At 38.3% G+C, this 26,581-nt stretch overlaps 1 protein-coding gene across 1 annotated transcript in view; it reads right to left on the bottom strand.

The window, feature by feature from the left end:
• urb1 (URB1 ribosome biogenesis homolog) overlaps positions 1 to 26,581 on the bottom strand; it is a 46,584-nt gene that overhangs the window by 14,284 nt on the left and 5,719 nt on the right. The window contains exons 9-31 of the mRNA XM_077207644.1: positions 19,345 to 19,540; positions 19,035 to 19,172; positions 18,548 to 18,721; positions 18,354 to 18,462; positions 18,141 to 18,266; positions 17,948 to 18,060; positions 17,656 to 17,775; positions 17,228 to 17,344; positions 16,385 to 16,523; positions 14,590 to 14,760; positions 14,135 to 14,334; positions 13,396 to 13,608; positions 12,454 to 12,627; positions 11,577 to 11,842; positions 9,990 to 10,272; positions 8,434 to 8,695; positions 8,128 to 8,326; positions 5,626 to 5,803; positions 4,967 to 5,025; positions 3,516 to 3,706; positions 1,806 to 1,916; positions 1,652 to 1,715; positions 1,400 to 1,568 (exon numbers count right to left, since the gene is read on the bottom strand). Of these exons, the coding sequence (XP_077063759.1) occupies positions 1,400 to 1,568; positions 1,652 to 1,715; positions 1,806 to 1,916; positions 3,516 to 3,706; positions 4,967 to 5,025; positions 5,626 to 5,803; positions 8,128 to 8,326; positions 8,434 to 8,695; positions 9,990 to 10,272; positions 11,577 to 11,842; positions 12,454 to 12,627; positions 13,396 to 13,608; positions 14,135 to 14,334; positions 14,590 to 14,760; positions 16,385 to 16,523; positions 17,228 to 17,344; positions 17,656 to 17,775; positions 17,948 to 18,060; positions 18,141 to 18,266; positions 18,354 to 18,462; positions 18,548 to 18,721; positions 19,035 to 19,172; positions 19,345 to 19,540 (3,772 nt within the window). The remainder of the gene's footprint in view (positions 1 to 1,399; positions 1,569 to 1,651; positions 1,716 to 1,805; positions 1,917 to 3,515; positions 3,707 to 4,966; positions 5,026 to 5,625; positions 5,804 to 8,127; positions 8,327 to 8,433; positions 8,696 to 9,989; positions 10,273 to 11,576; positions 11,843 to 12,453; positions 12,628 to 13,395; positions 13,609 to 14,134; positions 14,335 to 14,589; positions 14,761 to 16,384; positions 16,524 to 17,227; positions 17,345 to 17,655; positions 17,776 to 17,947; positions 18,061 to 18,140; positions 18,267 to 18,353; positions 18,463 to 18,547; positions 18,722 to 19,034; positions 19,173 to 19,344; positions 19,541 to 26,581) is intronic.

The raw sequence follows: 26,581 nt of genomic DNA, 5'->3' as shown, positions 1-26,581 counted from the left end.
TGAAGCAGAAGAGCATCTCTGAACACACAACACATCAAACCTTGAAGCAGAAGAGCATCTCTGAACACACAACACATCAAACCTTGAAGCAGAAGAGCATCTCTGAACACACAACACATCAAACCTTGAAGCAGAAGAGCATCTCTGAACACACAACACATCAAACCTTGAAGCAGAAGAGCATCTCTGAACACTCAACACGTCAAACCTTGAAGCAGAAGTGCATCTCTGAACACTCAACACGTCAAACCTTGAAGCAGAAGAGCATCTCTGAACACTCAACACATCAAACCTTGAAGCAGAAGAGCATCTCTGAACACACAACAGATCAAACCTTGAAGCAGAAGAGCATCTCTGAACACTCAACACGTCAAACCTTGAAGCAGAAGAGCATCTCTGAACACTCAACACGTCAAACCTTGAAGCAGAAGAGCATCTCTGAACACTCAACACATCAAACCTTGAAGCAGAAGAGCATCTCTGAACACACAACAGATCAAACCTTGAAGCAGAAGAGCATCTCTGAACACTCAACACATCAAACCTTGAAGCAGAAGAGCATCTCTGAACACACAACACATCAAACCTTGAAGCAGAAGAGCATCTCTGAACACACAACACATCAAACCTTGAAGCAGAAGAGCATCTCTGAACACACAACACATCAAACCTTGAAGCAGAAGAGCATCTGAACACTCAACACATCAAACCTTGAAGCAGAAGAGCATCTCTGAACACACAACAGATCAAACCTTGAAGCAGAAGAGCTACAGCAGCAGAAGAAACACACTGGTGACACTCGTCTCAGCTGAGAACAACAAACTGAGCCTACAGTTCACCAAAACTGGACTATAGAAGATTGGAAAAACATTGCCTGGTCTCGATTTCTGCTGCGACATTCAGATGGTCGGGTCAGAATTTGGCATAAACAACATAAAAATCCATCTTGCCGTGTATCAGAGGTTCAGGCTGGTACTGGTGAAATGGTATTTTCTTGGCACACTTTGTGCCCCTTAGTACCAATTGAGCCTTGTTTAAACACCACAGTCTAACTGAGTATTGTTAGGTCGTGCTGGAACAGCAGATTCACATCATGGATGTGCAGCTGACAAATCTGTAGCAACTGTGTGATGCCATCATCTGAATATGGACCAAAATCTCAGAGGTTTGGACCAAAGTTTGGGTGGAATAGACTTTCAATGGAGAGACAGAAATATCTTCGATTTCCTTAAAAATATCTTTATTTGTGTTGTGAAGATGAAAGCAAGTCTTACGGGTTTGGAACGACATAAGGGTGAGTAAATACTGACAGAATTTTCATTTTTGGGTGAACCCTTTTAGACAGATATATTAGAATACCTTAAAATGCTGTATGTTATTTACGCTCGCCTGTTGTTACCTGAAGGATGATGCGTCGCTGCTGTGGGAAGTGTGTCACAGTGTTTAACATCATTTCTGCGGTGAGCAGTGACAGCAGCTGCTCTGAACTGGGCCTCTGCCACAGTGAAGGTCCCAGGCTCTTACGGGCTTTATGGTGCTCCACCGCGGCGGGACCCCAGAGTACATACCTGACCACAAACATAGTAAACAAACCTTTTCTGTTTGCGAAAATCATCTTCAAACGTGTGATTTCAAATATGCTGAAACATACTGAAAATCCGTGAGACTGATGTTGTTCTTCTCATATTCCTGGAGCACAAGTAGAAGCTTCTGGTCTGCGATAACCAAAAAACATTTCATTAAATCACATAACTGACTTCATACAAAGTCCAAATCAAATGAATCATATCAAGTGGGTAATTTACCTGTGGTGCTCAGCGAAGCTCCATACGCACCAAGCAGCACGAGGAAGTGGTTGCTGTTACACACTTCAGGACATTTCTTCACCAGCGTAAGCAAGAAAGATACCAATGATTCTGGAAAACATTATTATATATTTTTTTAAAACAACAATCATTCTGAGGAGGTTGTTCGAAACCGTAATCCTAAATCTAAGGAATAGTGATAGGGACAGAAGCCTTAGCAAGCAGAACTAAAAAAAAACTTAGACGAAGAACATTAGGAGTGTAACGGTATTATCGGTATGGGTCTTTCAGTTCGGCATGCATGTGTAGCGAACGAAAGCATCGTTTCAACCACTGAAAGTGAAGGACATCTGTGTGTGGAATGTAATATGAAACTCAAAGTTTTCCAGCTAAGATGGGACAGTACTGTGTATATTGATTTATGCTATAAAACATCTGAAAATATTGAGCTTTTGTGGGAAAAGTGGACAATCCAAGTTGTCCTAAACATTAGACATGCTTTATATTAAGCACTTCAATCTAACTCATAAGCCTACTTTTTAAACTTCACAGACTTCAATGAATGAGCGAGGATGCACACGCAACCCCCAACAGATGGAGCGCAATAGAACGGCAAGGCAATAATTCTGAGTAAAATATACATTTAGCGAAAATATTTTTCATCTAGCAGTAGAAGCACTTCAAAGAGTGAAGAGTGTGCTATGAAAGCTTGTTTTCGCCAGAGAGTATAAAAAATAATAATGATTAAAAAAAAAATGTCTTGCAATTCGGAGGGGAAAAAAGTCAGGATTACAAAATGATCTTAGAATTGTGAGATATTGCAAGAAAAGTCACAAATTACATTTTTTGTTATTCTGTGGTGAAAAAAAAAACTGAATTGTGAGATGTAAACTCAGAATTCCAAGAAAAACAGGTTGAGGGTACAATATACAAACTACAAGTTAAAAATAGCAAGATGTAAACTTGCAATTGCAAATCTGAGAAAAAAAGTCAATTACAAAATATAAATATGCAATTGAGAGAAAAGTAGACCGAATTGAAGTTATAAAGTCAAAATAGTGAGATATAAATAGACAGATAATTACTTTTTTGTGGAAACAAGCGTCCATTGTTTGTTGCAGCAATATTGATAGATTTTTATTCAAGGACAGAGCCATTTAATTTGCTCTGTAAACCAGTGTTTCCTTTAAAAAAGCAGGTTTTGTTTTTTTCTCCCTTCTGCATCAAAAACCGAACCGTGACTTTAAAATCGTGATTTTAGTGTACCATTAGACCCCTAATGAACATATGTTCATGCACAAAAAGTTTTCTACAAATTCTCAATGTACTTTTCTCTAAACTTGCTCAGTTGAGGACACTTAATTATTATTGACTTGATGAACTTTACACAGTTATTGAACCAAACTGAATCAACACCGAACTGACTTTAGCTGAATAATGACTGTTTACTATTGTCTTTTTAGATTTGCTTTACAGCCGAATTGAACTGTTTGCATCACTGAATCAGTCATTTCCAGTTTATCACTGTAAAGCTGCTTTAAAACAATCTGCATTGAATAAAGTGCTATTTAAATAAAGATCATCATTCATTTAAAAATGACAAAAAATATCCAAATATTTACGTTTAGATGTCAATCAAAAGATAAGCTTCATGTGTTCAGAAGCGCCACAGGAGGACATTGAGCTGCTGATATTGTTGGTCTCTATTACCTTTAGACAGATGAGGACTGTGGGACTCGTTCTGTGTGGCCAGCATCGTGGGCAAGAACAGAGAGTGACTGGTGGTCATCATGTGGATGGTAGACATGGGCAGCAGCTCTTTAGGGGTCTCTGGTCTTCCATATATGATCTCCACAAGGGTGTTTATGGTTCCCAAAAAGCTTGAGTCACTGTATCGATACCTGAGAGTGGAATTTTAAGATCAGTTTTAGTTAGCCAGAACACACACTGATAGTGTCATCGGAGTAGTAAGCTAGGAAACAATGTGTCCTATTAGCTTTTGTTCATTAAAAGGGGCTTTCGCATTGGGTAGTTATAGGAACTAGACATCAGTGTGTTTCCCCGAATGGTTCCTTTAGGAACGTTTACCTGGTTGCATTCGCACCGCCAGTAGGAACTCTGTCGTGACGTGAGCCGCGCTTGTTGTGACTTTTATTTTGACGGGAACGCAAACAAACAGCGCTCGCATTCTCTGTGTTCATTAGTTTACGAACTATCTAACAGTCATGTCTAATACATTATTAGATATAACTGTTATACATATAAAGTAGACAGTAATGAAAAGTTATAAGCGTATGGCGTGTGGTTGATGCCCAGTGTTGCTAGCTGAGCAGAAATACATGATCATGTTTCTCTTGGTCCCCTCAAAGTTGTGTTGGATTTTCTGCTCAGCTTCAAGCGTAAGATGTTCATCTGTCACTGTTTTCCATGTTCGTAGAGTTAGTTTGTGGAGTAAATATAAAGGCTATAATCTGTGTGTGTTTACACAGCCTTTTTAAAAATGGCGGCTGCTGGTGTTTTTTTGTGCGTTTGGCCAAGCAGCGTACGCTAACGTCACTGGTAGTTCCTATAGTGCTGTTTAGACCCGACTCTCAATTAGTTCCTCCAAAAGGAGATCCTAGAACTAAAATCGTTCCCAGTTCCAGCGTGGATTTCCGCCATTAGTTCTAGGAACTATGAAAAGGTTAATCCGGTGCAAATTCCCCTAAAGTCCCACTGTGGTGAAAATCAAGTTTTTAATGTTGTTTAATGTTGTTTTTAATATGCTTTAACACAAACCATGTGTAAATTCATAAGTCAACATCATTGCTGAGTATTTTCTCCTTAAAACTGCAGTGAACCAAACACTCAAAAACACAGTTTGAAATTGCTGGTGTTTCTGACGTCACAAACTACCTTGTAACCAATCAGATCAACGTGTGATCGTCAACGAGTGGATCTCGGGGCTGAGTGAGTGAGTGGAGGCGGGGCTTATTTGCATATTCATAAAACTGCGTATACTAAATGAGGCAAGGGTGTAGGTTACATTCAAGCTATTTTAAGGCATGAAGGTTTTTTTTTAAGGAAAAACTTTTTTAAATATGTAATTTTTGTGATCAAAGATGAGTTTTAAGGGATCAAATTATTGACTACAAGAGGACTTTAAGAGAAAAGTCACTTACTTCAGCCCGGACTTGACAAAGGTGTTCCAGTCTGATGCAGTGATATTTTCTGGAAGAATCTGCAATAAACCAAACATGCAGTAACAATCAGCTGAATGTTGAGCTATCTACATTACAAACATTTGTAAGTGTACAAAATACTCTCAAAATGTATATAACTAAATTACGCTTCTGAGGCACAAATTTTGTTATTAGCACAATTTACAACAAATAGTTGATTTATGTGAATAAAAAAAATGAAAAAAAATGGACAATGGTATTCTGTGTTAAATACAACAGTTAAAACAATTTACACAAGTACATAAAAGTGAATGCTTTGTTAATGCATTACAAGTGCGCTGTTTTTATAAATAATATAATTTCATAACTTCTGACTTACACCACATTAAAGTTTAAAATATGCAACTGTCAGTTTCGATAGTAAAACAAAAACACGTTATCATTAGGCTAGTTTGAATCACTTTCCAACTTTAAACATCTAAATCTGGAAACTTCAGTAACTTTTGAATAATATAAAAAAAAAAAAAAAAAGTGAAGTAACTATCAGTAAAGTACTGTTTACATGGAGCTAACACCACCCACAGGAATTATGATGATAACCTTAACCAGATGTTCATCCACCTAGAAAAGTAAGATGACAATGATAATGCGCGACCCACCAGGAGTGACTTGAGTCTTGTCAGCACGGCCTCTTCATGAAGAGACTGAGGGTCTTTCTGCTCTTTATACACAGCAGCCAGCCAGCGGAGAGCGGCCGAGAGCAGAGATTTCCTCCACTCACACAGTTCCTCTGAACTCTCACACAGCTTTTCACTGATGCAGTCTGCCAGCTTCCACCTGAAACAGGATGTGGAAAACAAGCTTCAGTTCAAGACCACAGATATTAAAGTAGGATGTCAAATACAGGTCCTTCTCAAAAAAATTTGCATATTTTGATAAAGTTCATTATTTTCCATAATGTAATGATAAAAATTAAACTTTCATATATTTTAGATTCATTGCACACCAACTGAAATATTTCAGGTCTTTTATTGTTTTAATACTGATGATTTTGGCACACAGCTCATGAAAACCCAAAATTCCTGTCTCAAAAAATTAGCATATCATGAAAAGGGTCTCTAAACGAGCTATTAACCTAATCATCTGAATCAACTAATTAATTATAAACACCTGCAAAAAATTCCTGAGGCTTTTAAAAACTCCCAGCCTGTTTCATTACTCAAAACCGCAATCATGGGTAAGACTGCCGACCTGACTGCTGTCCAGAAGGCCATCATTGACACCCTCAAGCAAGAGGGTAAGACACAGAAAGAAATTTCTGAACAAATAGTCTGTTCCCAGAGTGCTTTATCAAGGCACCTCAGTGGGAAGTCTGTGGGAAGGAAAAAGTGTGGCAAAAAACGCTGCACAACGAGAAGAGGTGACCGGACCCTGAGGAAGATTGTGGAGAAGGACCGATTCCAGACCTTGGGGGACCTGCGGAAGCAGTGGACTGAGTCTGGAGTAGAAACATCCAGAGCCACCGTGCACAGGCGTGTGCAGGAAATGGGCTACAGGTGCCGCATTCCCCAGGTCAAGCCACTTTTGAAGCAGAAATAGCGGCAGAAGCGCCTGACCTGGGCTACAGAGAAGCAGCACTGGACTGTTGCTCAGTGGTCCAAAGTACTTTTTTCAGATGAAAGCAAATTTTGCATGTCATTCGGAAATCAAGGTGCCAGAGTCTGGAGGAAGACTGGGGAGAAGGAAATGCCAAAATGCCTGAAGTCCAGTGTCAAGTACCCACTGTCAGTGATGGTCTGGGGTGCCATGTCAGCTGCTGGTGTTGGTCCACTGTGTTTTATCAAAGGCAGGGTCAATGCAGCTAGCTATCTGGATATTTTTGAGCACTTCATGCTTCCATCTGCTGAAAAGCTTTATGGAGATGAAGATTTCATTTTTCAGCACGAGCTGGCACCTGCTCACAGTGCCAAAACCACTGGTAAATGGTTTACTGACCATGGTATTACTGTGCTCAATTGGCCTGCCAACTCTCCTGACCTGAACCCCATAGAGAATCTGTGGGATATTGAGAAGAGAAAGTTGAGAGACGCAAGACCCAACACTCTGGATGAGCTTAAGGCCGCTATCGAAGCATCCTGGGCCTCCATAACACCTCAGCAGTGCCATAGGCCGATTGCCTCCATGCAGTCATTTCTGCAAAAAGGTTGACTTTTTTTGTATTAAAAAAACACTTCTTTTATTGGTCGGATGAAATATGCTAATTTTTTGAGATAGGAATTTTGGGTTTTCATGAGCTGTATGCCAAAATCATCAGTATTAAAACAATAAAAGACCTGAAATATTTCAGTTGGTGTGCAATGAATCTAAAATATATGAAAGTTGAATTTTTATCATTACATTAAGGAAAATAATTAACTTAATCACAATATGCTAATTTTTTGAGAAGGACCTGTATTTAAACTTACTGGAAGTTTTTTCTCTTTTTTAATGAATAGGTTCAATTATTATATATTTTTTTTAATCATCTAAAAATGTTAAATGCTAAATCTAGCCGTTTACTACTAGGTATTGTTTCATTAGTGCAGGGATTGACCAACTTTTCTGTCAGATGAACCCTTTGACCTAAAATGTTTAGTTGTTTAGTAAATGTTTAGTAATCTCCTCAGATTTTAAGTTTCGATAATTGTTCTCTGATGTTGGTTAATGGTCACGTGAAATGCAGGCAAACAGATAAAACCATTTTAGCAATTGTTTTACTTTTTTTATTATTATTTGCTTATATATGCATTTTATACATATGGTTTAGTTTGACAGAAAGAGTGATGAGTTTGGTAACACTTTACAATAAGGTTCATTAGTTAACATTAGTTAATGTATTAACTAACATAAACGAACAATCAGCAATATATGTGTTACAGAATTTATTAATCTTTGTTAATGTTAGTTAATTAAAATACAGGCGTTCATTGTTTGTTCATGTTAGTTCAAAGTGCATTAACTAATGTTAACAAATAAAACCTTTGATTTAAACAATGTACTAGTAAATTTTGAAATTAATATTAACTAAGATTAATAAATGCTAAAAAAAAAAGCATTGTTCATTCTTAGTTCATGTTAACTAAGGTAATGAACTTTATTGTAAAGTGTTACCATGAGTTTACCTTTGATGACTGTCTGGTTTCTGAAGGATGGCAGGAAGATCTTTCATGAGTTGCGTGAGGTCGGCGTTCCCAGCAGCCAATCGGATGAGACCGGACAGAACCTCCACATGCAGGTCACTCGTAAAGTCCGCTCGCTGCACTGTGAGCCACAGCTCCGACAGCAAAGCTTTCTTCAGGGCCTTCAGGACTGATTTATGAACTGTGTACAGCGATAGATAAGACGACATGAAACGTACTGTATATGCACGTCAAATTCAATACGAACAACATTCTTTGAGCCAGTACAAAGAAAGCAGCAACACTGACTGTGTTTAGGGCGGGTGGGATCATCACTGATGTCTCTCTTCAAGTAGGCGTTGAGCAGAAACAAGAAGCCGCTGCTCTGGGAGCTGATCTGCGCTAGGTTAGACGGCTCCAGGCACCAGAGCTCGAAGCGGAGCACGTGTGTGGAGCAGTTCTCCAGGAGAACGACCCCAATGGCCTGGGCTGAAGGACTCTCTCTCTGGATGCAGTGCAGGAGAACGTCCGTCGGGATGAGTTTGGCCGTGCCTGGCTCCCGGGACAGCACCTAGAGAGAGACATATTTACCGAAAGTGTGCAAAAAGATCTCTAAGCGCATTATCACTACTCTGAAGGCCCTCAATATACTTAAAGCAAGATCAATGACCGAACTGGTGTGATGTCATTTTGAACAAAATCAGGCCAAAAAGGGGTGGTGATGGCGCAGTGGATAAGACACATCCCTTTAGTGTGAGAGACCGGGGTTCGAATCCACTGTGAGACACCAATGTGTCCCTGAGCAACACACTTAACCCATAGTTGCTCCAGAGGCGTGCGACCTCTGAAATATAGCAATTGTAAGTCGCTTTGGATAAAAGCGTCAGATAAATTAATAAATGTAAAACGAAGTTCGATTTGGGAGTTTGACATGGCTTGCCAAGCTGGTAATCGCTTTCAAACTACCATTTGGTCCTTGGCAATTACGTAATAAGTACGTGTGGCTCTTTCTTCTTTAGCCCTATTCAGAAAGGATTAGTTTAACAGGAGTAGATGGAGTAATGTCATTTTCCCACAGGACGCCTGTAATATCATTGGCCAATTCGCATGAGATAAGATATCTCAGTTAAACTAGCAGAAGTGGGAGGGGTAACTCGATTTGCGCATCACCGTCAACCTCCTGTCGTCATGTGCGTATTACGTTGCTTTCTGATATCATGTGCGCAAATACATATAACCTATATATTTAGATATAGAAAACAGTTATGTCTGGTCTAACGATGTATTCATTTCTGATTGGATTGTGTTGGTAATAGGCACTTAACTAACGCTAAACGATGTTTCGTGCCTCTAACAAGTGCTTTCGATCTTCTTTCTGATCTGAATGGTATGTGGAAAACACTTGTATTGAGTTTTGCCAAAGAGTTGTCCCAGCGTGTAGAACGCAACTGAATGCTTCTTCAAGCGTCTCCATACTTGAAAAACCATGGAAAACTACATTTAAACAGGAAATGACAAAATATTCACGTACATATTTATAGCGGGCCTATTCGCATGAGATTAGTATTAGGTAATTTTTCCGGACCTTTTTACAGAAGGTAAAAGTCCCCGTAATCTTTGCTGACATCGTCCATAATGATAACTGAGATGGCACATTTGGACGGGACTAAAATCACAGAGAAGCTCTGGTAATTATTACTTTACCCCACCTCTCCATGTTAAACTAGTCCCGTCCGAATAGGGCGTTTGACCTGAACATCTTCTTTGGTTAAAGCATTTTTAGGGGAACGTTTTTACCCATAAGTGAAGAACTTGACCGTGATTATATCGGCCCCTTGAGTGTAAAGTTTCCCTGTTGTGTGTACCTGTAGCAGGAAGTCCTCGAGCGGCACACACTGGCAGGGCGTGAGGAGAGCAGCCAGACCTCTGAGGTGAGCCTGAGACAGAGACACACTTCCGCTGTGGTCTTCAGAGAGCAGCTTCAGCACCGTGTGCCCGTACACGCTCAGCTGGCCCTCAGGGGCCACCAGGCTCTTCTGAGGGAGCAGCAGCAGAGCGGACACCACCTCCTTCAGGCTGGACGCCTCCATGAATTCATGCAGAGACAGCAGCGCTCGGACACTGAGGGACTGCTTTCTGGGACAACTTCTGAAGACCAAAGGGGATTTTTCAGTGATGCACCAAACATAAAAAAAACTACACTGCATTCCTCATACTATTTTTCATCACAATAAGACTTGTGTATACATGGAATACCCAGAAACCCACTACAAATGACAAAATGGCCATTACACAAATACAGCAAACTGAATATCACATCCCATAATGCAACACTCAACTCGACACTTCCTTTCTAGTGTCATGAATGAATTAGAAGTAACAGCAAACATGATTTTTAAAGCCTCTTTGTTTGACAGACTATTATGCACAATTTTTGGTAAAACCACATTTATTTGAGAGATGATAACTGGGCACCACTGAATTGCAGTTTATTGTTGCACAATGTGTACTGTATTACATACTATTTTTTCTTTATGCAGTATACCGTATATAGTAAGAGGTATGCTATTATTCCATTGCGAAAATCTGTCATTCAAAACAAAAAGTCAAACTTAAAGAGATTACTTTAAATTCAAAAATCACTCTCATTTCAAACCCATAAGACTTTCGTTCACCTTCGAAACAAGATCTCCATTGAGAGTCCACACAACTAAAACTTTGACACTTCAAAAAGTTCATAAAGCAGAGCCGCTGCAGTGTTTTAGATTTAAGACCTTATAAGACTTGCACAAATTAAATGAACACAGTATGTCCATACAGAACAAACCCACATAATTTCAAAATAAATCCTGTATCTCTTTTCCTTTATTAAACAGGTTTATTCAACTTCAAAACAGGGTAACTGCAAGTTTAAATACTCGAGACAAGTTTTATTCAATATATATATACTGTGTGTGTATTCAAATTGGTTTACATACTAATATATCAATACATACAAATTAGAGGTTGATCGATATTGGATTTTGCTTATCCGATAATAATGTGTTTAAAGAAAGGCAATAGGCAACAAACATATTATTGTGTGCTAGCACTTGTAAAACGTATTTATTGGGTGTATGTTAAGAATAATGCAGGACTTTTAATTGAAAATAGAGCAAACAATGTATCAACAATAGATCATGAGCAACCGCTTAACGTTTTGATTTTGAACATGCAGCGCTGGCTTTTATTTCACTCAATGAAACGTGCTTGCTTGACACAAAACAAACAATCGTGTTTTTAAGATGAACGCTTATGGGTTTGGAACAACATGAAGGTGTGTAATTGATTTTTGGGTGAACTATCCCTTTAATATCAAAGTATTCTTAATTGTATTGTAAAATAGAATGTAAACAGTTACCCATCCTTTTAAACAGTATTTAAGCTAGCAGAAACAGCATGTTTTGACATACTTGCTCCCCCTGTGGTGTAGTTCAGTGAGCACGGCTCTCTGCACGGCTGTCAGGTACGAGCTCACGACCTCTAGAGCGTCCAGGTCTCGGAGCGCGCCGGCGCTGGACTCCAGCAGGGTGAGCGTGCTCTCGCTCACACACACACACAGACGCTTCAGTCTCACTGGATTCAGGCTGTGATGAGGGAAACAGCTCAACTCCAGAGCCAGAAACCACTGCTCCACCGCGGGGTGTTTAAACACTGATCTGAGGACAGCCAGTGTGATCTGGAGAGCAGAGGAAAAACAGGAGTGGAACAAAGCAAAGTTTCTGGACTCTATTCCTACAGTCGCCATATGTTCTGTGCAAAAAAATAAATTAAATATAAAAACAAAAATAAATGTGCAAATATATGATTATGATTATATATCTATAAAAAATAATCTAACACATAATTGTATACAATAATTTAATATCTCTACAAACATAAAAAAAAATCTAAAATAAATAAATAACGGGAACAATAATACTTATAACAACAACAGTTATATAAAATCTTTCATTATAACATAATAATAATGATAATAATGTTGTTGTTGTTGTTGTAATTATTACATCATTTCTATTTCATGGAAAACCACAAGGAGCCCTTTAAAGCTTCTCTTCTGTCACAAGTAAATGAACAGTCCCGCGCTTCACTCTGAAACACGCAGCGCATATATTTAATTAAATCACAGCCTTTGTGATTTGATAACCATACTAAGCAATATGCAATTAGTCTTATTTGATTTAATTGTGCATTTATTTTAATTAATCCATCACCCTCTAATAATGTTTCTGAAATAACTCAGGATATTTCGTTAAATTAAAAGCAAACATTAAGATCAAGGCTGGCTACCTGTTCCTTCTCAATGTTCTGCGCAGGTACACGGTTTGTGTCCAGAAACAGGTCCTCCTCGTCCTGCTGTCCCGCACACTCGGGTTGAGTTTCTGAGCTCAGCAGTTCGAGGATGAGAGAGTTCAGCACTGCCATCAGACGACCCAACACCTCTGCTGCCGTCTCCTTGGGGAGCTGCGGGCAAACACAGTGAAGATCATTCAGGACAGGGACTTTCCTCAGACAAACCCTTCAGACCCTCGTGGTCTTAAGGTAATATTTCAATATTTTAACAATTATAAGCACCAATAATAACTGAGCAGCTAATCATCATATCAGAATGATTTCTTAAGGATCATGTGACACTAAAGACTGGAGTAATGATAAATACAGCTTTGATGATCAGAGGAATAAATAACATTTTAAAATGCATTCAAATACAAAACAGTTCTTTTAAAATGTAATAATTTTTCACAATATGACTGTTTAGGTGAGTATAAGAGATTCAAAAACATTAAAAAATATTTTGTATTTTCAGGGATTTGTTGTAGTTTTTTACTAGCTCATATGAAACGTATTTAAGAAAATCATTCATTTAGATGTTAGAAGTTTTCTGAAACTTTAAAGGGAGAATGAAAATTCTGTCACCATTTCCTCACCTTGTGTAAAGTTGTGTTCATTACTTTCTTATGTGGAACATAAATTATTTTGAGAAATATCTGTTTTATTTACCATACAATGAGAAGTCAATGCTCAGCAAAATGGTTTGGTTACCAACATTCTTTAAAATATGTTTTTATGTTCAACAGAAGAAAGTAAGTCGAGGTTTGGAACAACATGAGGGTGAGTAAATGTATTTTTTTGTGTAAATTATTCCTTTAACACCTTGAATCGGACACTGTATGCCCAGTTTTTAGCTCACATGCAGAAACCACTCATATGTATTTTTGAATGGCTCAATACCGAATTGAAAGTGACGACGAAGTGTCTGAGGTAGAGAAGCACTTGATTGACAGCCACTGGGAATTGGGACACATCCAGAGAGGTCAGAGCGTCCTGTGCTGCCTCCTTAAAAGAGTCCCGTAGGAAAGCATTTGGCCCTTCACTATAAACGGCCTTCAGCAGAGCGGAGAAACCAGCGTCAGATCGATCCTCACTGAAGTCTTCAGTCATGAACTGGGAGAAAGATTGACAAGGCAATCGGGAACTTCAAGAAAGCCATACAGCCATTTACATAAGAAATATTTACCTGAATTTGAAATGGTATCACTATTAGTTATATTATTAGTTGCTTATTAGCATGCATATTTCTAGGTGAAAAGTTAATAGTGAGAACTGGACCCTAAACTAAAGTGTTACCTACTAACCAACATTATATAATATATAACTTTTTGCTGACATGGTCTGAAGAGTCATATTTAGTGAAAATTGGACCAAAAGTCTAGGTTCATGTAGTTAAAGTTCATGTAGTTTTTCAAATTTGTGGCATAACCGTTTTCAGCGTGAACCGAGGAATCTATCAAGACCAGAGACAGCAAATTTGCTATGATAACAGACTGTCCTCCATCTGTGTGCCAAATTTAATAACTTTTCCTACGTACGGTTATATAATCTTCCATACACTCAAAAGAAGAAGCAGCAAAAGAAGATAAAGGCTATCAATTACACTGCACTTGGTCCCTAATGAGTAAACTAAACCAACCAGTGTCTTGCGCGTGTTTTTGGGGAGCCATTGTGAGTAGTAGTGGTAGAAGGTGAGGACAGAGGCGTGAGGAGGTGAGGAAGACTCTGATGAGTTGAGCTCTTCATCGTAGTGCTGGAGGGTCAGACACAGAGCCAGCGGGTCCCTCTGACAGTGCAGGACATCACACAGGACCGATGCCATGTACTCGTACACCACGCCTGTGCAACAGACAGAGCATTACCAACATGAGCTCGAGGAAACATTCACTGATGCTCCAGAAGGAAACATTATGCATTAAGAGGCGGGGGTGAAAACTTTTGAACAGGATGAAGGAGAGTAAATTTTTCTTATTTTGTTTAAAGATAATGTTTTTTCACCTAGTTCTGCCTTTCAGAAGCTACTTACATTTACTTGTGTTTCTCAGAAGACAAAATAAGAACACTTTACCCTGATCTTCAAATTCAAGAAGTTACCTTTCCCATCTTTAAAACTCTCTGGCAGTTTATTGCGAGCCTCTAGCACAGCCGGTACAATGGCGCTAAATGGGAACGTCTGAAGGATGATGTCTTCGGTGAAGGAAGGTCCGATCTCTTCAACGTCCCCTTCGCTGCCCTCCACTATAACATCAACCATGTCGAGCACATCTAAAACACAGAGTAAAACACATGCTTAATCCTCATCTTTCCCTCGCGTCCTGGAACAAATTCTTCCCTCGCCAAGCCCTAAAAGTATACTTAATTTTTTTTTTTCTACAGAAAGCTTATTTTATTTTATTTTGACCATATTTTTTCAATTTTTTTATGCATTTTTTTGAGATTTTTTGTTATTTTTATTTTATTTACCTTTAAAGTACTAGATTTAATCAATAAATTCTTTCAAGTTAAATTCAAAATAACTCACAATTTCATGCAATTCAGCTCCAAATATCTTACATTGGGTGTCTTTGCCGTCCTCTTGTGGGAAAAAAATTATATAACATGATATTTCATAACTCTTGCCACTAGATGGACTTATAGCTGTATCTGGAGCAAATGAGCTGTTCCGCTGGGTCCTAAAGTCAGACTTTTTCCATATGCATTCAGATACACATGTAGACATTATAAAATCATTTTTGGTGAAATTCGAATTTTGAGCATTTGTAGGTTTTACTATGTGTACTGAAGCATTCCTCGCATTCCATTCATTCCTATGGGGGGTCAAACTGACCCACGAGGGAAGGATTTTGTTACTTTTTTAAATTTCAACCACAAAACTCCTCGAATTCATTAAAGGGTTAGTTCACCCAAAAATGAAAATTAAGTCATTAATTACTCACCCCCATGCTGTACCAACCCCGTAAGACCTTCGTTCATCTTCGGAACACAAATGAAGATATTTTTGATTAAATCTGAGAGGTGGATCACTGCTACATAGGCTGCCAGAGGGAATGAAACTTGACGGCCCAGAAAGTCATTAAAGAAAATGTTTAAATATTCCATGTGCCTACAGTGGCTCAACTATAGGTTTATCAAGCGACGAGAATACTTTTTTCCCGAAAAAAAAAACATAATAACGACTTTATTCGACTATTCCTTTTCTTCCTTGTGGGCCTGAGACGAGAGTTCAAGAGATTTCCACGACGCATGCGCGAGAACTGAGAAGAGGACGTTCTTCTTCTAATACTTCTTGTTCAGTTCTCGCGCATGCGTCGTGGAAATCTCTTGAACTCTCGTCTCAGGCCCACAAGGAATGAAAAGGAATAGTCGAATAAAGTCGTTATTATGTTTTTTTTTTCGGGAAAAAAGTAGTCTCGTCGCTTGATAAACTTATAGTTGAGCCACTGTAGGCACATGGAATATTTAAACATGTTCTTTAATGACTTTCTGGGCCGTCAAGTTTCATTCCCTCTGGCAGCCTATGTAGCAGTGATCCACCTCTCAGATTTAATCAAAAATATCTTCATTTGTGTTCCGAAGATGAACGAAGGTCTTACGGGGTTGGTACAGCATGGGGGTGAGTAATTAATGACTTAATTTTTATTTTTGGGTGAACTAACCCTTTAAATTTTTGAGTGTGTGTGTGTATTTGCGGTTCAAGTGCGACAAAAGTCCTGGGGTCTTGGACCCCTCCGATGAACCGTACATTTTTTTTTTCAATTTCAAAAAAATTATTCCGGGTCAAAATTAAACAAGGTTAAACAACCCAGATAAATCCATATTAACAATCCCTAACAGTGCCAGCGTGACCTCAGATTGTCGAAACATATTTGAAAATGTGTGTAATGCTAACCGTCGATGTGTGATATGGGGATGCTGGCCTCGTCTCCCTCCTGCCCGCTCAGATTGGCCTGCAGGAACGCTGCCTCCTGGACCGCACTCGCTGCTTTCTCAGTGTACACGTGTGGGTCACACACCACGCGCATCAAAACCTGCCCACACAAAATATCCACTTCAGATCATTCGTAATTGTGACGGGATTATATTAAAAGTTGGGTAACGTTTTTAACAGATTTAACAGATATCACCAAACTTCCCCAGTTGATTAATCACGGTCCATTAAGACAAGTGTTTCGGTATTACAAGTTGAGAAAAAAAACTATTTTGTGAGAAAACAGCCTTTAAAGATAGGGGTGAGTTCAGGTTGATTGGGACACTTTTTCCCATTGAGATGACTGGGGGAAAAGTGTCCCAATCAACTTAAATTCACCTCTATTTATTGCAATTGAAATCTAGACGCAAATAGTTAAAATGTAATAAAACAAACACTTTTTGTACGCTTTCATTCGAAAAGTCTGAAAGAAGACATACGACGGAAGCACAAAATCTTAAAATTGACCAGTGCATTAAAGTGTCTTTACTGTCACTTCACACCGTCATTTTATTTTGATATTTTTAACCGCTTTTAAGGAGGATTTTTCAAAACTCTAAAATCAATATTTAATTTACCAACACTCTGAAGTCAACACCACTTCAAAATGAATTATGTATTTGATTAGGATAAAAACAAGTCCTTCCCAAAATATTTTCTCACTGAAAATCTTGAGTCACTCAGGTATCAGTCGACAAAATATCAACTTCATAACACTGACATGGTTGTATAAAAAGCCCAGTAAAAGGGGTCAGAATGCAGTACATGGTCTAGAAACTGAACAACGGCTTCCTGCTGGGATGGGTTCAAACGTGCCAGACGGTCCAGCCATAACTCCAGCTCCTTCCACGTGTGCTCAAACACACCACTGTCCCTCAACACCTACAACAGGAGTTCACAGCGTTTTAAAATCAATTCATAATTTCTCAACACTGTAAAGTCGTGTTTCACTAGTTGCATTACATAGTTGAACGGTATTAAAAAGAATAACAGCATTGTGAATCAAGAAACGACATGGATGTATAATAAATAATATAATAAATAATAAAAATATATATAGTATATGAACTATACTATAATCAATATAAATATAAATAAATTATCTTTGAATTGCAATGATATATGTAAAGATATATTAAATGATCTACAACGATCACAGGTTTTTTTCTGTAGTTGGGTGAGGCTGAACTCACCTTTAGGACCAGCATCCTGGTCGAGGTCTTCAAGTAGCTACTGTTACTACTTACAAACATCTTAAGTAACAAATAGAAGACAGATTTCTCTCCTTTTTCTTGATCTGGATCTGCTAGTTCCTGTGCCGGAAAAAAACAAGAAAAAAGTGGAAATCTTCAACTCTTACATAATCTGAAAATCATCATAAAACTAAAAACCAACTGTTGAAAAGACATATGGTCACGCAAACCTGAATAATGTGACTATAAAAGCTAACATACAAACGGAGCAACCAAGAATAAAATTGTTCACCTGAACGCGGAACCAGGAGAATTTGCTTGCAGGAAGTTCAAGAGCCAGTTGAAGAATTTGATACTGTAGAACTGGAGGAACTTCCTGTTTCATTCCCCTCTCCGTCACAATGCCTGCAAACGTTTCAATAAGTCACTCACTCCTTCCACAGCACGTCAGAAGCTAAATGCGCTATATCTGTTCTCAATTGTACCTTTCAGGAGTTTGCTGAAATCGAATTTGCTCTGGCTGACGAGGTGAGGCACGACCCGCTGATACAAACACATGACCTGGAGCAGAAGAGCTTTCACCAGAATGAGCTGTGCATCGTCCTGCCGCGCTGATGGAGACAAAACACTTCATTTCTATAGTGTGTGAAACAACAACAGCAAGTCTATGGATAAAAAAATAAAAAAAAGATTATTACGGTGTTCTTTGGTCTGTTTTTGTTCCGTGTTCTTCGTCTTTGCTACATCTTCCTTCTCTTTTGAGAGCGACTGCCAGTTGGAAACAACACACATCATGTCCGGTAGAATCTGTGGCACCAAAAGGATAAATGAGTGTTTCTTTATTCCCTCGGTTTAAACCCTTTCATTCCAGTTGTTTTCCCATCATCCTCACCTTGCTAAGCGCCTCTCTGTAGAGCTGCACGAACTCCTGCATCTCGGCAGGGCTGTGGACGTCTGAACTCTCCCAGGCGCTTTTGTCCAGGCAGAGTTCAATGTTTTTCTGAGCTCTCTTGAGAATAAACACCAGGAGGGAAAGTGTTGTGTGCTGGACCACCAAGTTATGTATCTATTAGAGGAAGAAAAAATGTCTCAGATCACTTTAAGATGACATTAGAAAAAATGAAAATCAAGCTTTTTAATGTTGTTCTAACGAATGTTTAATTTATGTAATTTTGGATGGACAGAAAGCTCTCAGATTTCACTAAAAAGATCTTCATTTGTGTACCGAAGATGAACGAAAGTCTTACGGGTTTGTAACGACATGAGGGTGAGTAATTAATGGCAATTATTGTGTTTAATAATGCCCAATAAAGGTATAGCCAAAAATATACTGTGCATCACAACTTCTGATGATGTGATTGGTTAAATCTACCACTTACATTGAGACCTTGAGTGAAGAAGACTTTATTGCACACTGAAGGGAAAGACGTGACCAACACCATTGACAGCAGACGAGGTAAAGGAATCATTTCACTGGTCTGGAAAGCCTTGGACACCTCCGGCTGAGCCTCATAGATCTGTAACAACATCAAAGCTTGAGTAAGTAGCATCTGTAAGATCTGTTAAAGCAAAAAATCTACAACATAATTAAGAGGTACATTTTCCCCAAATTTACATGAAATGAAAGCACTGCACCACATGACATAAATCACATAAAGCAACCAAAAGACAGAAAGGAATCAGACTCACTTTCTTGAGCAGAGTAATGTTGTCCTGCCAGGCTTTGGTGATTCGTGGAGAGAACGAGAACTGGGTTTCTTTGAAGTATCTGGTGAGTATATCAGGACTGGCCTTCAGGACACTAACAACCAGCTCCGCCACCATCTCGTCCTCCGTCGCCTGCTTCAGCCCCACCAGGAACTGCAGAAGAACGATGTTTCCGGCTCTGGGGATACGAGGAGGATGAAGAGTGTCATTTTTCATCTTTTTTTTTTTTTCGGAGATTTTTTTTTCAAGCATTTGTGCTTGTATTGTCATATTTTACTGGGATAAGTTGATAAAATAGTGTTTTAAGCATGTATAGATCATTTCTTTTTTTTATATAATTAGTATTTTATTGAATTTTGAACACCACTGTTACATTGTAATGAACATTACAGTTGACATCTTAAAATATAGCGCATAGTAATGATACATTTTTGAATATAAATAAATAAAAACCTAAAATGATTAATCCAGAAGAGGTAATAGAAATCAGAAGAAGTAAAAAAAAAAAAAAAAAAAACAACAACACCACATGGATCAAATGTACACTTTTACAATAAGCACCATGCTCTCATCTGGTAGCAATATATTGGCCGTATTTTCCCCATTTCGCTAAATGGATCATTTCTAATTTTGCATTTAGGTGATAGAGTGCTGCAGGGATGGACAGCAGGGTAGGACAAAACACAGAGACGCATTTCTGGTTTCATCGTCCCTAAGTCAATGGTGTTTTTTATTGGATTTTTGGTTAAATGCCTGACATAAGGTCTGAGGTCAACACAAGCTCAAGATATTTTTGCATGTTATTCTATGACATAAAATACATCAGTAATTCATCCTTGTGATTTCTGTAAAGCTTTTTACATGCTAACAAGTGGCTAAATGGGACTACTGAGGTTATAGGGGACATTAAACGTCTTCATGCCAATCTCAGTGTTGGGAACGTTACTTTAAAAAAAGTAATAAGTTATAGTTACTCACTACTTGTTCCAAAAAGTAACTGAGTTAGTAACTTTATTACTCTATAATAAAAGTAATTAGTTACCAGGGAAAGTAACTATTTGCGTTACTATTAAAAAAAAGTTGCTATATGTTAAAGAATTTGTATTTTTTTAGCAGTTTTCACAAGTCAGTTGAAATGAGTAAACAGACATGTGTTTGTACATAACTTTCTATATTTATTGCACGTCGACAGGCAGCAAGAGGTTTCTCCTGCACTTCAAGTATTATCTATGAAAGATAAGTAAACAGTTACACCATATAAAGTGTTTAATTCTCTTTATATGGTGTAACTGTTTACTTATCTTACATCTTACTTATCTTTGACCCAGCACTTCTCAAAATGCACTTCCGAATGCGTCTCTGTCCCCAGCACATTTCAAACCAAACTGACGCCCGTGGTAACGCACCGCATTTAACGTCCAGTAACGTTTGAACTCGCAAGTACGATGTCAGGCACTGTAATTTGCTCTGGCCCCTTTCCTGTTCGAAGGAGTGATGAGATAGTTGGTAGATTGTGTCCACTCAATGGCTGGCTTCCTAAGATGTGTCCGCAAAATAATATAGAATTCATAGACAATTGGAGAAGTTTTTGGGGCAAACCTGACCTGTTGAAAAGAGATGGTATTCATCCCTCCTTGGATGGTGCTGCTCTTCTCTCTAGTAATTTGGCTCATAGTCTTAGAGACAAAACGTGACAATCTGGGGCTCAGGTCAGGAAGAAGACAAACTGGCTAAACCGACCGTCTGCTAGCAGCCTCGCTTCACCAAGGTCAGATAAATCCCATCACATAGAGCGTCTTTCACCTAGATATCATCATATAGAGACTGTGTCTGTTCCCCGAATTTGGAAATCCAAAAAACGTCCAAACCGATCTAAGGTTAAAAATGTAATTGATATTCAACAAATAAAAAATAGATATAATACAGATGAGCAAACGATAAAGCTTGGGTTGCTGAATATTCGATCCCTTACTTCAAAAGCGCTCATAGTTAATGATATGATTTCAGATTATAACCTAGATGTGCTGTGTATGACAGAAACCTGGCTAAAACCAGACGATTACATTACTTTAAATGAGTCCACCCCCCATGATTACTGTTATAAACATGAACCTCGCCTGAAAGGCAAAGGGGGAGGTGTTGCTGTAATTTATAGTAATATTTTCAAAACCACTAAAAAATCTAGTTTTAAATATACTTCTTTTGAAGTGTTGGTGCTTAATGTAAAAATATATAATGTAAACGATAAATCAAGAATTCTGCTGGCAACTGTATACAGGCCACCAGGGCACCATAAAGATTGTATCAAAGAATTTGCTGACTTTCTATCAGAATTAATATTGACTGCAGATAAAGTCCTAATTGTTGGTGATTTTAATATACATGTAGATAATGGAAAAGATGCAATGGGATTGGCATTTAAAGACATTCTTAACTCTATTGGAGTTAGACAACACGTGTCAGGACCTACTCATTGTCGTAATCATACTCTAGATCTAATATTATCACATGGAATCAATGTTGATGCTGTTGAAATTCTGCAGCAGAGCGACAAAATCTCAGATCTAGTCTCATGTAAATTACATTTAGCCAAGGCTGCAAAGCCAACTCCGTGTTACAAGTATGTTAGACCTATCAATTCTGCCACTAAAGATTGCTTTATCAATAATCTTCCTAATCAGTTTCATCATCTCAGCATCCCAGATAGCTTAGAAGAACTTGATATTGCAACAGAAACTTTTAACTCTCTCCTTTCCAGCACTTTAGACACAGTTGCTCCGTTGCGCTTAAAGAAGATTAAAAAAAATAGTCCAACGCCGTGGTACAACGAGCACACCCGGGCCCTTAAGAGAGCAGCCAGAAAAATGGAGCGCAACTGGAAGAAAACAAAACTAGAGGTATTTCGGATTTCATGGAAGGAGAGCTCGATTGCTTACAGAGAGGCTTTAAAAGCTGCAAGATCTGCTTATTTTTCAACTCTATTAAAAGAAAATAAACATAATCCAAGGTATTTATTTGGAAAAGTGGCTACACTAACGAAAAAGAAAGCTTCAAGCCCAGAAGTTTCCAAGAAACACAGCAGTAATGACTTTATTAACTTCTTCAGTTATAAGATTGATAATATTAGGGACAAAATTATAACTATGCAATAGGGTTGGGCGGTATTTCGGTAATATCGTATACCGCGGGGTCTTAAAATAGCAACGGTATCAGTTTCAATACCGTCATTACCGGCACTTATATATAATAAATATATATAATTCATTCAATGCCTAAAAATGCTTATGTAGTTGTCATCAAGTGACAGTGTGGAGGAGAGAGAGAGGGAGAAGGGAGAGGCGGTAAATACTGACAAGGCAATTTGTAAATGTTGCAATAAAAAAGGTGACCGCGAGAGATGGAAACACCTCTAACCTAATGTCGCATCTCCGAAACAACCACCCACTCAGTGCTGCGAGGATGCATTTTGCCCCGAGTTCATTAAATAAGCACATTCGTTTATATTTGTTAAAATATTATAATGTTATTTTTTTTTACGTTGATAATGAAAACTGAACAGCACGAGTAAGATGGGATGCATCGGGAGTCAGACATTGACCACTTAATTAAGTTTCATTTTGTAAAAGGCCTTTCTTTAAAGTGAATTTAGTTTTGTATAAATTGTATCCTAATTTTAATAATATTTTTTTTTATCAACCAATAATAAATAAGAATCAAATATAGCAGACAACATAATCATGACATGATCGTGTGCTGGCGCGCCGCGGTCACTTGCATTGAAATCTCATCATAAATTAACCGAAACTCAGTGTATGTTTCACAGACATGACAGATATCTAAATAAAGCTTGAAATTTCATTAAACGAAACAATTCAAAACGATAAGAAATAGGCCACTCGACGATTATTTAATCCATGATGTGCATTTCTCTCTATGCGCGTTCATATGGAAATGGCGATCATCAAATTAAATGAAACTATTCAAAACGAAAAGAAATAGGCTAGCCTACTCTCTGATTATTTAATCCATGATGTGCATTTCTCTCTATCCTTCACTATGGAGATGGCTATTCGTCAATTTCTTTAAACGAAACAATTCAAAAGGAAAAGAAATATAGGCAGCATACTCTCTGATTAATCCAGGATGTGCATTTCTCTCTATACGCGCGTTAACCACGGAGATATCAATCGTCAATTTCTTTAAACGAAACAATTCAAAACGAAAAGAAAAAGGCTAGCCTATACCTTCTGATTATGTAATCCATGATTTGCATTTCTCTCTATATATGCGCGTCCACTAGGAGATGGCGATCGTCAACTTAATCTTTGCAGCACTGACAGAAAAGTTGTATGACGCGTGTCACCGGATTTACAAATGCACTTGTTGCTTGTTAATTTAATTTAAATGAATTAATAAAATGAATACAATTGTCATAATTAAAATAATTAAATATTATTAATTGTCCCATTTTTGCTCATTTATAAATGGTATTTATATCTACCACCCCCTCAGCACCTGGGTTAAACAATTATTTGGCGCCAACATATTATAACGTCCCACGTATTAAAAATAGTCGAGTCTAAATAGGGCTAAGGCTCATATTACATTTAATGCCGTCAACAGGGATCAGACACAACGTGCACGGGTTGGCCTTGATTTTTTTTTGTGTGTTTTTTATGCCGGATCTGGTATTCAGTATCTGAACGGTGTAGACACAAGCCAACAGTTTGGTGACGCTGTCTGAGCCTTATGTCATAATTTTTAATTAGTCACGGTAATACCGTATACCCCGGTAAAATAGGGAGGAGGTTTGACGGTATCAAAATTTGGATACCGCCCAAGCCTACTATGCAACCGTCTACTACAGCATCACATCAGGGAGTGCATTATAGTCTCCCTGAGGTAAAATTTGATTCATTTGTTGCCATAGGAGAGGAAGAATTTTGCAAACTCGTTAATTCATCTAAATCGACAACATGTATGTTAGACCCCATACCGACTAAACTATTGAAAGAGATGCTTCCAGAAGTCATAGATCTTCTTCTTAACATCATTAATTCGTCTTTGTCTCTAGGATACGTACCGAAAACCTTTAAGCTGGCTATGATTAAACCGCTTGTTAAAAAAACGCAACTTGATCCTACAGAATTAGTCAATTACAGGCCGATCTCAAATCTACCTTTTCTGTCAAAGATACTAGAGAACGCAGTATCCTCACAACTGTGTTCCTTTCTTGAAAAAATTGGTATCTGCGAGGATTTCCAGTCAGGATTTAGACCACACCATAGTACTGAGACTGCTCTCATCAGAGTCACAAATGATTGGCTCTTATCATCCGATCGTGGTTGTATCTCTCTATTAGTGTTACTTGATCTTAGTGCTGCATTTGACACCATTGACCACAACATTCTCTTAAATAGACTAGAAAACTATGTTGGCATTAGTGGAATTGCATTAGCATGGTTTAAATCATATTTATCTGACCGCTATCAGTTTGTAGCAGTAAATGAAGAGATGTCTTATCGATCACAAGTTCAGTATGGCGTACCACAAGGCTCAGTACTAGGACCGCTGCTGTTCACTCTGTACATGCTACCTTTAGGAGATATCATTAGGAAACATGGAATTAGCTTTCACTGTTATGCTGATGATACTCAGCTCTATATTTCTTCCAAACCTAACGAAACTCACCAATTCACAAAATTATCGGAATGCATAGTTGATATCAAAAATTGGATGACTAGTAATTTCCTACAACTAAATTCTGAAAAAACAGAGATTCTAATTATTGGACAAAAAACTTCCACACGTAATAACCTAGAATACCGTCTAACACTTGATGGCTGCTCTGTTAAGTCTTCGTCGTCAGTTAGGAACCTGGGTGTGCTCTTTGATACCAATCTTTCATTTGAAAGTCACGTGTCTAGTGTCTGTAAAACCGCTTTTTTCCATCTTAAAAATATATATAAATTACATCATATGCTCTTATTGACAAATGCGGAACAACTAGTTCATGCGTTCATGACATCAAGGCTAGATTATTGTAATGCTCTACTGGGTGGTTGCCCTGCACGCTTAATAAACAAACTACAGCTAGTTCAAAACGCAGCCGCTAGAGTTCTTACCAGAACCAGGAAGTACGACCATATTAGCCCGGTTCTGTCAACACTGCATTGGCTCCCTATTAAACATCGTATAAATTTTAAAATATTGCTGATTACTTACAAAGCACTAAATGGTTTAGCTCCCCAGTACTTGAGCGAGCTCTTAACGCATTATAGTCCTTCACGTCTATTGCGATCTCAAAACTCCGGCCAGTTGATAATACCTAGAATATCTAAATCGACTGCTGGCGGTAGATCCTTTTCCTATTTAGCACCAAAACTTTGGAACAATCTTCCTAACATTGTCCGGGAAGCAGACACAGTCTGTCAGTTCAAAGCTAGACTAAAAACACATCTCTTTGACCTAGCATTCACATAACACTCTATAGACTTCTATAATTCAATATTAGGCTGCTTAGATTAGGTCAGCAGGAACTGGGAACACTTCCCTTAAATCCTGATGTACTCGTTACATCATAAGAAGAATGGCATCTACGCTAATTTTAGTGTGTTTGTTTATCCCGAGGTTTTCCCGCAGCCTGCCGGATCCAGGCCGTTTCCAGATCTGACGAAGGACTTTCGCCTGGACCCGATGACAATGCAGTGCTGAAGTGCCAACTAGCCTCTCCCTATGGAGGATCCCTATACCACTCTACAGATAAAGCGTTGTGGAATTTTTCGGTTTGCGTACCTACCCGAAGTGATAAGATAAAATAAAATTCTGCATCAAAATTTATAGACAAGACAAGTAGTTTGTTTAGGCATGGTTTGTAAGGAATTACAAACCTGCGCACATATATTCAAACGCACATAACTATAGAATCAATTCTTAATGCGCATGTGAACGCCATCAGCGTCTATCACAGGTTCACGTTTAAAGTCTGTTTAGAGAGAACGGTGTCATCTTAGCGGCCCCTAATTTAATAACAAATTATCATTCAGACGGAAGTGAATCAATCAAATCTAACTTTAGCTGGAAAAAACATTTTTCAAGAACCACTATAAAACCAAACCAATCTCTGTTACCTTAAATTATATGTTTATCTCTGTAAAGCTGCTTTGAAACAATCTACATTGCTAAAAGCGCTATATAAATGAGGATGACTTGACTTGAC

The sequence above is a fragment of the Siphateles boraxobius genome, unplaced genomic scaffold (genome assembly GCF_051911475.1).
Source record: "Siphateles boraxobius isolate OS27281-9 unplaced genomic scaffold, OSU_SipBor_1 6, whole genome shotgun sequence".
In the NCBI taxonomy this organism is placed as follows: Eukaryota; Metazoa; Chordata; class Actinopteri; order Cypriniformes; family Leuciscidae; genus Siphateles; species Siphateles boraxobius.
The sequence above is the reverse complement of the archived record's forward strand: the minus strand, read 5'-3'. Positions and strand labels throughout refer to the sequence as shown.